The sequence below is a fragment of the Schistocerca cancellata genome, chromosome 9 (genome assembly GCF_023864275.1).
Source record: "Schistocerca cancellata isolate TAMUIC-IGC-003103 chromosome 9, iqSchCanc2.1, whole genome shotgun sequence".
NCBI classification, from domain to species: Eukaryota; Metazoa; Arthropoda; class Insecta; order Orthoptera; family Acrididae; genus Schistocerca; species Schistocerca cancellata.
The window spans coordinates 484984603-485000981 of NC_064634.1; the positions used below are offsets into that span (position 1 = coordinate 484984603).

At 43.2% G+C, this 16379-nt stretch overlaps 1 protein-coding gene across 3 annotated transcripts in view; it reads left to right on the forward strand.

Moving 5' to 3' along the window:
* Nucleotides 1-16379, forward strand: part of LOC126100485 (fatty acyl-CoA reductase 1-like) — a 501954-nt gene that overhangs the window by 68100 nt on the left and 417475 nt on the right. For all 3 annotated transcript variants that reach the window (XM_049911090.1, XM_049911091.1, XM_049911089.1), the window contains exons 4-5: nucleotides 4260-4405; nucleotides 13104-13213. In XM_049911090.1, coding sequence (XP_049767047.1) covers nucleotides 4260-4405; nucleotides 13104-13213 — 256 coding nt within the window. The remainder of the gene's footprint in view (nucleotides 1-4259; nucleotides 4406-13103; nucleotides 13214-16379) is intronic.

Genomic DNA, 16379 nt, shown 5'->3' on the forward strand with positions numbered 1-16379 from the left:
TTGTGCACCGCTGCCGTCAGTGTCAGCCAGTTTGCCGTGGCATACGGAGCTCCATCGCAGTCTTTAACACTGGAAGCATGCCGCGACAGCGTGGACGTGAACCGTATGTGCAGTTGACGGACTTTGAGCGAGGGCGTATAGTGGACATGCGGGAGGCCGGGTGGACGTACCGCCGAATTGCTCAACACGTGGGGCGTGAGGTCTCCACAGTACATCGATGTTGTCGCCAGTGGTCGGCGGAAGGTGCACGTGCCCGTCGACCTGGGACCGGACCGCAGCGACGCACGGATGCACGCCAAGACCGTAGGATCCTACGCAGTGCCGTAGGGGACCGCACCGCCACTTCCCAGCAAATTAGGGACACTGTTGCTCCTGGGGTATCGGCGAGGACCATTCGCAACCGTCTCCATGAAGCTGGGCTACGGTCCCGCACACCGTTAGGCCGTCTTCCGCTCACGCCCCAACATCGTGCAGCCCGCCTCCAGTGGTGTCGCGACAGGCGTGAATGGAGGGACGAATGAGCGATGAGAGTCGCTTCTGCCTTGGTGCCAATGATGGTCTTATGCGTGTTTGGCGCCGTGCAGGTGAGCGCCACAATCAGGACTGCATACGACCGAGGCACACAGGGCCAACACCCGGCATCATGGTGTGGGGAGCGATCTCCTACACTGGCCGTACACCACTGGTGATCGTCGAGGGGACACTGAATAGTGCACGGTACATCCAAACCGTCATCCAACCCATAGTCCTACCATTCCTAGACCAGCAAGGGAACTTGCTGTTCCAACAGGACAATGCACGTCCGCATGTATCCCGTGCCACCCAACGTGCTCTAGAAGGTGTAAGTCAACTACCCTGACCAGCAAGATCTCCGGATCTGTCCCCCATTGAGCATGTTTGGGACTGGATGAAGCGTCGTCTCACGCGGTCTGCACGTCCAGCACGAACGCTGGTCCAACTGAGGCGCCAGGTGGAAATGGCATGGCAAGCCGTTCCACAGGACTACATCCAGCATCTCTACGATCGTCTCCATGGGAGAATAGCAGCCTGCATTGCTGCGAAAGGTGGATATACACTGTACTAGTGCCGACATTGTGCATGCTCTGTTGCCTGTGTATGTGCCTGTGGTTCTGTCAGTGTGATCATGTGATGTATCTGACCCCAGGAATGTGTCAATAAAGTTTCCCCTTCCTGGGACAATGAATTCACGGTGTTCTTATTTCAATTTCCAGGAGTGTATATATCGTGGGCATCTTGTGTCATCACGTGTTGTTGGAGAATCGTAATGCCACTTTCCAACAGGACATGTTCTCTATGAAGTCTGCACGACTGAGAGGTGCTCCTGTCGCCAGCAAGGGACCTACATCTGTCACTGAAAGAACATATATGGACATACATATGTTGCCAACAGAACATGTATGGAAGCAACTGAAATGTCAACTCCTTCCCAGTGTCAAATCCAGGATATCAATATATACAATATACAATTGTTGGTCGGTTGATTTGGGAGAAGGGACCAAACAGCAAGGTCATCAGTTCTGCTGGTTTAGGGAAGGATGGGGTAGGATGTCTTCTGTGACCTTTTCCAAGGGAATCATCCCAGCATTTGCTTGAAGCGCTTTAGGGAAATCCTGAATGCGACAAATTACAAGGGTTGTGAGCCACCTTCCCTCAGGAGATGCTTCAGTGGTTTTATGGAAAATGGAAATGAGCGTTTGGCGTCATTGGCCGGGAGGCCCCTCGCGGGGCAGGTCCGGCCGCCTTGGCGCAGGTCTTATTACATTCGGCGCCACATTGGGCGACCTGCACGCCGGATGGGGATGAAATGATGATGAACACAACACAACACCCAGTCCCTGAGCGGAGAAAATCTCCGACCCAGCCGGGAATCGAACCCGGGCCCGGAAGACGGCAATCCGTCACGCTGACCACTCAGCTACTGGGGCGGACAGTGGTTTTATGACATCTTTCCTAACCTGCTCAGTACGTGCATCCAGACCAGAGGGGATGCAGTATCATAGTCATGAGCTGGCTCATGTTGCCAAGATCTTTGTAAAAATGACTAGACTTTGTAATCACGGAAATAACATCACACACCCTCTCAGTAATCGAAATTTCATTTCGTTTCCACCTCCTGCTATTCTAGGTGTTGCACTTTTTGTCAAGCAGTGCTATATTGGTTTACATTTGGAATGTAATGGAGTAGCGATTCTGCATGGGTCTCATTAACAGCGCGCTTGTGTGTTCTGGGCATGCTGAGTGGGGCCAATAATGTACCAAAAGTATTTACACAGTTTTATATAAGGAGAATTCGGTGGCCAAAACATCAACATGAGCTTACTATCATTCTACTCAAATCAGTGTAGCACGATTCTGGCCTTGTAACACAGGAAGCTACCCTGATGTAAGCCGCTATCGCTATCAGGGAGAGATCATCAAACATGAAGAGATACTGGTGGTTCACAGTGAAGTTCATACGCTCTGCAGCTGTTATGGACCATGTCATTACTATCACAGGTCCCATGGAAGTCCATATGAATGACCAGCATAATTTCGTAGCATCCACATTACCTTGCATCTCTGGCACATGCACGTTTTGTGCATCTTCTTGCTTGGATAATGGCATATCCAGATACGACGATCGCCCTGGTGTAACAAGAAACTGTGATTTAGCCGACCAGGTGGGCCATTGCCAATATTTTTCAGTCCAATCTCTATGATCCTGTGAGAACTGCAATGGTAACTGACAACTTTTATGGGTCAGCATAACATTGTGTGAAGGTCATCGCCTGTAGAAATCTATTTCACCAGTCTGCATTGAATAGTGAGCTCTGAAACATTTATGCCTATATCAGGGTTATACTCTGTCGTTAAATATGGGATGGATCGCACACCACCCATCTTGTTTCAAAGAGTGGGCAAGCATCCGACGTCCACCATATTCTGTAAATAACGTTTAAGTCCAACGCCCTCTCACTGCTCATGAGTGCTTCTTTCTACAACCATTTTCCATTGAAGCTCATAGTAGTAGCTCGGGAACACACGATCAGCTTCAATGTTCCCGAGACGCTCATTCTTATAAGCAGATTAGATTAGATTAATGCTTGGTCCATAGATTACGAAAACGATACTTTGTAATGATGTGTAACGTGTCAGTTTAGCAAAAGATTTCTTTACATGCCATCATTCAAGGCCTTTTTTTCAGCAGGAGGAGTTGTCATTCAGAAATTCTCTTAATTTGTGTTTAAATGATGGTTGCATACCTGTCAGACTTCTGATAGTATTTGGTAAGTGACCTAAGATTTTTGTGGCGAAAAATTCACCCCATTCTGGGCCAAAGTTAGATTTAACACAAAGTTAGATTTAACACAATGTAATGAATATCAGTCTTTCTTCTACTGCTGAAGCTCTGGACAATGCTATTGCTTTTGTGTTGGGATGCGTTAATAATAACAAATTTCATAAGCGAATATATAGATTGTGAAGCTACTGTGAGTATCAATAGTTCCTTAAGTAAATGCCTCCCAGATGATCCTGACTGTTATGTAGCTATTATTCTAATTATAAACTTTTGTGCAATAAATATTTGTTCCCTTAGTGGTGAATTAACTCAAAATATGATGCCATATGAAAGGGGTGTGTGAAAACAGGCATAGTAAGCTAATTTATTTCTAAATTTATCGCCAAAATTTGCAATAACGTTAATAATAACTGAATTCAAACGCATCAGCAGATCATCAATGTGTTTCTCCTAATTTAATCTCTCATCAATGTACACACCCATAAATTAGGAATATTCTGCCTTAGCTATAGGATTGTTTTCAAACTCTACATTTATTAATGGTTTTGTACCATTAGCTGTTCATATCTGTAAGGCTCTGTTATATCAAAACTTTTGAGAGTCAGTTAATAATTTTCTGTGAGACATTATTTACAATTTCCTCAGCGAATTCTTGTTTGTTGGGTGCGATTACCATACTTGTATCATCAGCAAAAAGAACTAGCTTAGCATCTTCATGAATATACACTGGCAAGTCATTAAAATATATATATACTGTCAGTGATGCATGAGAGAGTTTGTAAAGCATATGTTATGAATTTAGATCTAGGATTCCATTAAGCAGAATATCCACTTACATAAACGATACTGCTTGTATTCAAAATTACCTTGATTTCAGGAACATGCACTGATTTATAATTAAAACATATATTTATAATATAGTTTTACTAATAGAATCTTTGAAAATGTTGTTTTTCAGGCATTCCTGTACATCTCGACCTCCTTCTGCCACTCAGACCATCAAGTGATTGAAGAAAAATTATACCCGGCAAAAGCAGACCCAGAAAAGATTATGAATATTGTTTCCTCGATGGATGACGATCTTTTAGGGCTTATAACACCAAAGTAAGAAAATAAAAACAGTTCACTTTTCCAGTTATTAACTAGATAGTAATCTAGAGTGGTTAACATCAGGTACATCTATCAGCGAAACATTGCAGCATGCACCAGTGGCCTTTCGGTCTCTCTGAAATTCAAGATAGCGAGAAACAGTTATACAAAATATCACACCGTGTCAGGAACGCCACAGCAGCTTATAGCAGTTCGCAGAACGTGTCCATATGTCCGCATCCACGTCACTTAGTTCCCAAGGATTATGAGGATGTGCCTTGTGATCGTTGAAATGGTGTTCGATTACGTCGTAGAACCACGTTACAGAACCACGATACGGCCAATGTAAAGAGAAGGATGTCAACTCGAATTCACTACTGTGTTCCTCGGAACCCCTTTCCCTTGATGTTGGCGTTATTCTTACGGTACATTCCCCGTGACTAAATGTAAGTAGATACATCAAAGACTACTTATCTCAATACGACCATCGATGGAGCAATGACATGAAGAGGTTTATGAATGAACTCATTAATATAAATTCAGAACCCTTTTACAGATTTCTTGTGTTATCATCGTCGATTGCGTTGGATCAGAAGACACGCACGTGCAGAGTTTTTCCAAATTATTAGGGTCAAAATTATACGAGTGGTTGATGGTTACAAACAGACAGTCCTGAGGTGATCAACTTCATGGATTCCACTTTCGGTTTTTAAGGACCGTGAATGCCGATCTGCCAACGTGTCATCATTTGCCAATGGTGTCATCAGAATGTGGTATGGAGGGTAGTGAGACGAGCATCCCACAGTGTCAGCTGCAACTGATATTTCTCAATTAAGTGCCAACTGGTATGGTGAAGCTGAGTGTTCTCCATACTAGTATTTGCACAAAGGAAAAATACTTGGCAGTACCGGGAATTCTGTGTCTGCCGTTTGCAAGGCCGTCAGACACCCCGACACTTCAGCTATGTAGCCGAACGAGGTATGGAACTAATAGCCGGTAATGATATCTTTTTTGTATTGAATTGATACTGAGCATCTGTTCGGCGACCGTGACATAGGATTCGTCAAACTAGAAAAAGAGTTCTACGATGTAAAATGCTGTAAGGAGTTCGAATTCTCATTTATGTAAGTTACAGGAAGGGAATATACAATAAGTAAAAAACCAAGAGGGAAAGATAAAAATGGAAGACAAACAACGAAGTGCTCAGATTGAAAAGAGTATCAGGCAGGGGTGCAGCCTCTTCTGATAGGTATAGTTCACGCACTTCACCCTACAGTTAGTGGAAACTACGGAAAAACCCCAGGCAGGGCGGAAGCATTCTGTCTTTATTTTTTAGCTTATCTTGCAGTGACTTGCATTTCGTCAAGTAATTACAGTGAGCTGATTTATTGGTGATTTAAAACTAAGTTATTGAAATGTTGTTGTTTAGCTAAGCTAGTACAAAAAAACATAGTTTGTTACACCTATATTCTTGATGTTACCAATATCGTGGCAGATACAGTAAGCACTCAAGGCTCTATGAATGGATCGAAATAGCAGTGAGTCATGTAGGAAAGAGTCATGTACGAAAGAGTTTTGCATGCATCACTAATTTCATGTTGAAGGAGTGCTGTGGTGAGTGTCTTCAACACACGGCGAAACCAAGGTGAAACCACGTCCAAACGCCGTGCGGTCGGACGTCGTAAGTTGGGCAGACTGGTAAAAAGGGGACAGGTAGCAAACATATCGGTATTGTCAGAGTATGAGGTGCGACAATAAAGTAATGAGACTGATTTTCTTTGCATGATGTGGCAACCCCGCATGCTTGCATAGGCACAATATCTTTGGCTTTGATCTATAAGCTGATTCTAGTCCAAGCGGCACATCGATGCAAGTGTTCAGTCGTGAATCGTGCTGTAATAAGTTAACACGTGTTTGCGTCTCTCTTCACGGAAATGGAACCGCATAATATTGCGCAACGGTATGCCATTTCTTTTTGTGTTAAATTGGGTAAAAGCGCGACGACAACTTACGGTAAGCTTCAGAAGGCTTTTTAGGAGGAGGTTATGTCAAGAGCTCAAGTTTTTCGTTGGCATAAGATGTTTAGTGAAAGCAGAACGAATGTTGAAGACCGCAGTGGACGACCATCAACCTCACGGACGGATGTCAACTTGGCCAGGGTGCGTCAACTTGCCAAGTCTCTGGGCCATCAAAAACTGCCCGCAGTCAAACCCAGATACATCGTGTACCTTCCCCATTCTACACACAGGCAGCACACTCACTGATACCAGATGCATGGCGCTTGTGTCTCACTAGCAGTCACTCCCTTCCAGGTGACACTACTATCACCTAGGCGGGCTTATATCGATAGTAGGTTTATGGTCACAATTTTCGGGCTGATCCGTGTATATAGGCAGCCGTATTTGCCTTACAGCACGTATCACTTGTGAACTTATGCTGTCACACGATAGAAACATACACTGATAAGCCGCCGGCCACTGTGGCCAAGCAGTTCTAGGCGTTTCAGTCCGGAACCACGCTGCTGCTACAGTCGGGCATGGATGTGTGTGATGTTAGGTTTAAGTAGTTATAAGTCTAGGGACTAATGACCTTAGATGTTAGGTCCCATATTGCTTAGAGCCATTTCAACCATTTGAACTGATAAGCCAAAACATTATGACCATCTGCTTAATGGCTCGTCTGTCCGTCTTTGGAACGAAATACACTCCTGGAAATGGAAAAAAGAACACCTTGACACCGGTGTGTCAGACCCACCATACTTGCTCCGGACACTGCGAGAGGGCTGTACAAGCAATGATCGCACGCACGGCACAGCGGACACACCAGGAACCGCGGTGTTGGCCGTCGAATGGCGCTAGCTGCGCAGCATTTGTGCACCGCCGCCGTCAGTGTCAGCCAATTTGCCGTGGCATACGGAGCTCCATCGCAGTCTTTAACACTGGTAGCATGCCGCGACAGCGTGGACGTGAACCGTATGTGCAGTTGACGGACTTTGAGCGAGGGCGTATAGTGGGCATGCGGGAGTGGACGTACCGCCGAATTGCTCAACACGTGGGGCGTGAGGTCTCCACAGTACATCGATGTTGTCGCCAGTGGTCGGCGGAAGGTGCACGTGCCCGTCGACCTGGGACCGGACCGCAGCGACGCACGGATGCACGCCAAGACCGTAGGATCCTACGCAGTGCCGTAGGGGACCGCACCGCCACTTCCCAGCAAATTAGGGACACTGTTGCTCCTGGGGTATCGGCGAGGACCATTCGCAACCGTCTCCATGAAGCTGCGCTACGGTCCCGCACACCGTTAGGCCGTCTTCCGCTCACGCCCCAACATCGTGCAGCCCGCCTCCAGTGGTGTCGTGACAGGCGTGAATGGAGGGACGAATGGAGACGTGTCGTCTTCAGCGATGAGAGTCGCTTCTGCCTTGGTGCCAATGATGGTCGTATGCGTGTTTGGCGCCGTGCAGGTGAGCGCCACAATCAGGACTGCATACGACCGAGGCACACAGGGCCAACACCCGGCATCATGGTGTGGGGAGCGATCTCTTACTCTGGCCGTACACCACTGGTGATCGTCGAGGGGACACTGAATAGTGCACGGTACATCCAAACCGTCATCGAACCCATCGTTCTACCATTCCTAGACCGGCAAGGGAACTTGCTGTTCCAACAGGACAATGCACGTCCGCATGTATCCCGTGCCACCCAACGTGCTCTAGAAGGTGTAAGTCAACTACCCTGGCCAGCAAGATCTCCGGATCTGTCCCCCATTGAGCATGTTTGGGACTGGATGAAGCGTCGTCTCACGCGGTCTGCACGTCCAGCACGAACGCTGGTCCAACTGAGGCGCCAGGTGGAAATGGCATGGCAAGCCGTTCCACAGGACTACATCCAGCATCTCTACGATCGTCTCCATGGGAGAATAGCAGCCTGCATTGCTGCGAAAGGTGGATATACACTGTACTAGTGCCGACATTGTGCATGCTCTGTTGCCTGTGTATGTGCCTGTGGTTCTGTCAGTGTGATCATGTGATGTATCTGACCCCAGGAATGTGTCAATAAAGTTTCCCCTTCCTGGGACAATGAATTCACAGTGTTCTTATTTCAATTTCCAGGAGTGTACATAACTGATTGTACGTATCAGGGATTCGACATTTTGCTGGCAGGTTTGCGGAGGACTGCGGTATTAGATGTCTACACACACGGTATGTAACTCGCGTAAAAAACGGGCGGAGTATTTGCGTACTTGCTGATGACGCCCGATAGCGACACAGATGAGTTCCACGGGATTTACATCAGGCTCATTCGGTAGCTGACACATCAACGCGAGTTCACTGTAACGCTCATCAAACCACTTTAGCACAGTTATGGCTCCGAGACAGGGGCAATTATACTGCTGAAAAAGACATCACCATCGGGAAAGACATCAAGCATGAAGTGACGCGTGTTGTTCACAATTGTCAGCATGTCTTAGATTACTACCACACGTCCCACCCAATGGCAGGAGAATGTCTCTCATAGCGTAATATTGCTCCCAGCAGCCCGTGTCCGTGGCGCGCTGCACGTTTCGAGGCGCTGTTTACATCGATGACGACGTTTGTGGAGACTACCATCGACATAGTGTATCACCTGGGCACCTGCTTGTAACCTTCCGAACAGAAACTTTCCTCCTCTTGGTGTTGGTCTCTCTTTGCTTATCTGAAGCTGTAAGTTTCCTCCATGCTCTATTTGTCACGCTATGCACATTCTTCTTCATTCCGTTTGCCTTTTGTACTTCTGCTTTCAAATTTTTCTCTTCAGTCGGCTGCTCTTATATGGACTGCTTGACAAGAGGGCAACTAAGCCCCTTTCCCTCTTCTGCAAAAGAACCTGAACAGATTGAAACGTCCCCTTTGAACAATTGTACATATGAAATGTCCACTTAGAACAATTTATACATGACTGTGCTTAACCTGGCACACAATAATTTTAGCGCAACGCAATCTGACTATCAAAAATCCCTGCAAAGGAATGGCCCTGAGTAACATTAAACTACACCTTTCAGAAATCACTTACCTCACAAAAATCTTCGTTACTCAAGCTACTGCAAAACAGCGAGCGCCACTACTGCCAGCTAAATAAAAGATTCAAACTACTGAAGGCACTAACTACTGATAGGGATAGTTAGCAAATGAAAGATATTAATAGAGAACAAACACTGTATTTACCTTAATAGTCATCAATAGTCATAATATATACAGCAGCTCATGACATCAATTTTTACAAATTTCAAACTCCGCCATCTCTGTCCTCACATCCACCACTGCTGGCGGCTCACCTCCAACTGCCAACGCTATGCGCTGTTCGCATCCAGCTATAGCAGTTCATGACAACAATGGCCGACAACAATGCAAACTAGCCACATACTGCACACAGCACAGCCAGTGATTTTCATATAGAGTGCTATGTAACGTTGCCAATAAAAAACATAAACAGCAAACTTACATAAAGAAAACATAAACAGCCTACTTACAAGATTTAGGTGGCGGGCTGATATACTCAGGGGTAACTACAAAAGTAGAATTAGTTTGTGGTGAATTGGAGCTGGAATATGTGCTGCATTATTGAAGGTCTGGTTTTATTTTCAGGGTTTCTGAAATGGAAAATAAATGCCTACCTCTGAGAATAAGAGTTCTTTCTGTAGGCAAAGAGGCAACAAAATCTGATCCTTCGAAAAGTTCGAGGGGTATATGCTATATCTTTTAAATCCATTAATAAATGTTGTAGGTGTTTCTGACCTCATATCTGCTTCTCCAAAGAGTCTGTTCACTTGGAAATTGATCACTGCTCGTCCATTTTTGTCCCGGACAAACTTCTCTTTAGCAGACACATAAAATGTACCAAGTGGAAACACATCCAGTAGCTGCAGTGAGGCTGAACTGTAATTGTGAGCATTTCGTTTTCCCTTTAGAGGGTAATGACGTCAGGTTATTGATGTGTGTTATGTGAGCATCAAATTTGAGAAGATCAGGATGCTTGTCTGATGTCTTAGGATGGCTCATGAAATCGTCAAACCATAAAGAAAATAGCATCCATCTTGAAGAATTACAGGAAAATGTTACTGGTGGAACACCATCAGCCTACTCGGCTTTCATTCTGATGTGAGGGAAAATAATAACAGGGGAATCAAATGTCCCCAGTGGGAATACAAATGGCTGCTGTGGACAGAACTCTATCTTCTGCAGATGTAATAATCCCTTCTAGCTTCTTTCCTTGCATGGCAAGCACCTTATTCGATTTTGCTTGAGCAGTGGTTACACCAGTTTCATCGACGATAGTAATCCGAAGGGTTGTAAATTGTTTTTGATCCAAGAGAGCTTTTAACATAGAGAAAAATTTATCTACATTAGGCTTAAAGGCATGAGATCCCGAACGCACTGTCGGTTCTGATTGACGACTCTTGATTCCGGAGAACCAATCTTCTTCAGCAAGATGTTATTCTTTGTTCAAAGGATGTTTAATTCTGTTTTTCTCATCTAGTTCAAAAGCAAGGCTGTTGATATCTCTCACCATAACACCAAAGAACATTGTTTCCATTTTCATAATATAGTCTCTCAGTTCTTTCTCCTATGAAGGGGTGAAAACAAACCAAAGACTTGCTCGTCTTCCGATGTTTCTTGATTTAACATGTTGACTCGTCTCTTCAATGCCATTGTGGGAATACCTGCTTTCCAGCAGCCCGTTTCGCCACTTCTTACAGCTTGAATAGGCTGCTGTATTTTTTCTGGACTCCAATATTGTTTTCAAGCTATTGTGAGGTAGATTTATAGCCCTTTACGAATCATCCGTAACACAAAACTCGTGTCATATATGTGAATATGTTTAAGGCAAAGTAGTCCTCTTGCAAAAAAGCGGGACCATTTTGCCCCAGGCACTCTCAGTCTAGAAAACGAAGGCTACAACACGTATAACACATTTTAAAATTTTGAAACATAGTGGTGATTTAAGTTAAAGATGCAGTTAAACAAACTGTAAGTAATAATTCTTAGAAATAAATTCCACCTAATGATACAATGAAAGTGACCTTACCTTACTTCGTTTTTGCAGAAAATCGATTTTTCCTGATAGTCTCAAACCCACACAATGAATCACCTCAACAGACATTCAACTGAGCATGGAACATAAGCAGGACACAGCGTAATATTCCACCGAGAGATAGCACCACCAAAGGGCGACATACTAGAATGGTATCACACTGCCCCATGGATCACTATACATGGGTCTTCCGTACTACTTTCTTATTGGTCGAACAGTGCATAAATGTTTTTAGTGGGCTGTGTGAGGTTAAGCAGTTTGTCGTGATAACAACATACAGCTCGTGTTTACCCTCTGACCGTTCTATATCATTGTCAATATGTCAATATGACGACCTCCAGAGGCCCAGTTTGTCGTATTGTCAGTAATAGAAATATTGACGAACAGTATTAATCTCAGCCAGAACAGTCTTAGAGTTACCAGTGTGTAGTGAGCGTGTGAATGCGAGTATTACCATTATGACAGTTCACCCTTGTGTTCTTGGCATTTTCCTAGTTAGACTTCTGTCTAACACGGGTGATACATATGGACATCAAGAGATTTATTAAAATGAACAAGGAAATGACGGTTTAATTAATTTAGAGACACAGAAACAACCCGTGTATATACAGTTGGTCATCTGAAGTATTTTTGAACAAATATTTTAAAATGATTGTTAACAGTGTTTGTGGATATTAACACGCTAAATATCGAACACACGAATGACCTGTGTCCGAAAATTGTCCAGTTACTTCTAGTGGCTTGTTCACTGAGACTCCCTATCTCATTGCGATATTTTGTTTTTCTATTCCATTTCGTATTAAGATTAATAAATATATCTTATCCTTTGGTGACGGATTAGAACATTGTAACTGGTGAAACTGAAGGAAATTTCTAACTAACTGCCGGCCGAGGTGGCCGAGCGGTTCTAGGCGCTACAGTCTGGAACCGCGTGACCGCTACGGTCGCCTCGGCCTCTGGCATGGATGTGTGTGATGTCCTTAGAACTAATTAAACCTAACTAATCTAGGGGACTGATGACCTTAGAAGTTAAGTCCCATTGTGCTCAGAGCCACTTGAACCATTTATAACGAATGATCAGCAACCAGTTGCCTTTACAGATGCTTATTTTTCTACACTGACGTATGAAGGTGTCTGGCAGCTAACCGTTGGATGTTTACGTTTGTTTAGTTTCGGTGTACATTATTTCTTTACTAATGCCGTTTGAGAATTTTGCAAAAAGTTTAAGATAACAATTTGAAACCGTCGTAGGTGAAGGAATACTGTTCACAACCAGTAAATAAACTTGAACACGGGGTGAATATAAAATCAATGTACTCTTAATGCGTCTTTTGAGGCATAATTTGCTGGTATTAAGTAAGTATGTGGATTAGTCCCATGGGTCTTGCCTACTAAACACCAGCCTGTGATTTACAGGAACTGCAAAACCTGTGCATGAAAATCTGTAGCTACAGAGCCCTGAAAACCTATAAAGGGCTTGTGAAATAGAGTCACGCAGAGTCACTGATGTACTGTGTTATAAATATAAACCGACACTCTATCAAGCAGGTGATCATAATGTTTTTGGTCATAAGTGTACGTCACAAGATAAATGAGTGTGGAGAAATGTGCACATTTCTAAATGTAACTACATGTTGTTACAGGTTGTTGGGGAACCTACCAAACACGTACGCCTTGACGAAGAACCTGACAGAGGAGCTGGTGGCGAGGTACTCCGACCGGCTGCCTATCGTCATTGCCAGGCCGTCCATTGGTGAGTGGGGGTCTGCATCACTTCACTTCGCGGTAGAGCCGTTTATTTCGGTATACCTTCCAGGCAGCGACGTATAAATGCTGCTGTTTGAACTATCTTCTGGCAGTGATATCGATAAGGACTACATAGAATAACACTGTTTGTAAACTGTATGGACCAATGGGACGAACCTGTAGCGCGAGCCCTAACAAGTAAACGTAGCGTTCTGGAGCATTTTCTAATGAAATGCCTGTGTACCAGTATTTAAAATTAGTTACGTAATCGTATAGCATATTACTACATAATGGTAGGAGCTGAAGAAACGAACAAAAATTTACGCCACAGCCAGGACATGAATGTGGATCTCCTGCTTAATAGGCGAGCATGGAAGCTCTAATGTCATTATAGCGGTATAGCTAACACAGCTGCATTGGCCACCCTAGCCCAGTGCTCTCCCTAACGCAAACTTCAGTTCACGCTTTCAGTCTATTTCGTGATTGTTAAAGCTTCATTATTGCGAAGGCTCTCCAGTACTGAAGAGCCTCAGCAATACTGACGATTTAAGAAGGGGAAAAACAGGCTGAAGGCGTGAATTGAAGTTTATGTAAGAGAGGGCGATGGAATAGGTGTGTCTGCTATTATGCTTTGGTGGTGTAATGGATAGCACATGTGCTTAGTAAGCAGGAGACGTAGGTTCAAGACCCAGCTGTGGCACAAACATTAATTCATTTCTTCAGTTTATGTCGTTATCGAAGATAAAGTTCACAGTCATACGTCTCAAGCGAAATTTAATTCCATTATATCAGTATTGCTACATAATTAGTGACCTAAGGAACTGATAAGATTAAAAAACTGAATGGAACAAAAATGATTAATATATTGAATACGACTTATCAATGGTGATGTAGAACTATAATTTTTATAGATGACAAAAAGGTGAAATTCATATCCTTATATTCCATCTTAAAGAGTATGCAACAAAGATAAATATTATGGTGATTCAGTGCACTTCATGTATAAGTATTCACCATTCTTGCACTACTTTTCAACAATGACACAAACAAGGAATAAGAGAATTTGTTACAGCTGGTGACAGAAACCCAAAACCATCCGTACAAGACGCTTTGTAATTAATAGAAAACTTTATTTCTATTAAGGGAAGTAATGGTACTTAATTTACTGTGTTTCCCATGCCACCTACATCCAGTTACATTAGCGGTATACATTAGCATACCCACATTATGTATGCCAAGTATCGGCTTCCTAATACTCAGTACTGACGCTCGGTAAGTCTGCTACCGAACTGGGCTTTGACATGGGGTGACGAACTTTGTCTACCTGGATGTGTGACTCTGCCCACTCTTTCCACTGGCGTACGAATCAGCATCTTTGTTATGCTATTCTGCGGCACTGCACTGTTCAGTGTGAACTCCATGCTTTAGGACTGCACATTCGTCTCCCTCCCCCCAAACGTGGCACCAGTGTCATGTAGGGAGCCATGGAGCCATATTACGACAGCGTGGGGCGGGGGTGAAGGTAGTAATTTGGGTGGCATGAGGTGCCAGGAGTGGCAAACGGCATCAACACCGAAAGCCCAGCTGCGCCCTCACATCCATCCTAAGCTCTGAGGGAATCGTCGGACGGATAACCCCAGAAAGGGCGTCCACACTTTTCCTGAGCAGGTCCAATGACAGTCGGAGAGGGTGGAGATGCCAACGGCTGTGGCGGGTCCACAGCAGGGGGCGGGAAGTTGTGCTGCTGTAACAGCGAAAACAATGGCTGCAGCTCCACAGACAGTGCTGAAGAGGTACTCGGTAGGACATCCATTCATAGAGAATAAAAATATAGTAGATAAATTAAAACTCTATAGCATTCTGTATATGGAATATCATTTTGTTTGAGAAATTCGAGATAACGCCGTTTATTTCTTCCTAATATGCAGCATCCAAATATTTGTACTCTGAAATTCCTTTTAAAAAGCCCTCGGTCTAAAAATGTAGGCTCTGGAGTGCAGGAAACGTGAAATTCCTTCATTTGTTTAATTTTTCAGTGTTAACACTCTTCGACCCTGTAATTATATAGCACTGTGTTAAATTTTCAGGCGCCAGATCTCTGGCGACTGGAAATCCATCTGCAGTTTCTTTAAGAGTGTGTCATTGAAGATTACAATTTCTTTTTTGTGAATTATGTATTGTACTGAAAACTCGTAAATGAGATAAAAATGCACAGTAAATATACTAGTGATACACAGAAAATTAAGATTGTAAATACCTTATCTATACAATTATCTATACCTCAGCAACAAGAAGGTGGATTCATTTATTAAGCAATAATTTTAATTAATCTAACAAAAACTTGTCTCAATAAATGGAAGTGTTGAAGAAGTATAACAAATGCGAAGTGGAGAAGTCAACTGATAGCTTCCATTCACATAAATATGTGAAGGATAAACATTCACATATGGTTAAAGAATGTTACATATGTTTAGAAGAAATTAATATGATAACAATAATAATAAAGAACATTTTTAAACAGCTTATACCTAATTATAAAAATCCTTTGTAAGAATTTAAGGACATGAAAAATTTTCTTTCTTTTCACAATCCCCAGGAGTTAAATAGAGAACGACAAAGTGAAGCACATTGTAAAGAAACGTATTGGCTGTTAACAAATTAAAGGCTTTAGTTGTTTTTAATTAAGTTATACATACATACAAGGACAAGTTTTCAACTAGATGCAAGATTTGTCAAACATAAGATAAGTGAGAAAGAAAATTGTGTATACATGTGGAAAAGAAATAGTTAAAAGTTGTCTCAATAAACATTTATGGACGAATAGACACGTCAAAATAACTGAAAGTGAAAACTCTCATTTTTCGCAAAGCTAATGTTTTCTATCCTTAAATAAATGAGAACATTTCTGAGGCAGTTTATAGTTGCTCAACTTTGTGATTATTGCAGAATAAATAATTTATGGGTTTACAGCAGATTTAGAAAAGGTGATTTAATTAATTTCATTATTTTGCATGATTTACCACCGCCGATTTTTCAAAAGTCTAATGAAAAAATTTTCCTAATAAAAGACAGTAGAATGAACCCCTAATTTAGAGAGTTTGTAGTCGCTCTACTTCACGGTTATTGCAGAAGGAATAATTTACTAGTATTCATCAGATTTACAAGTTATTATA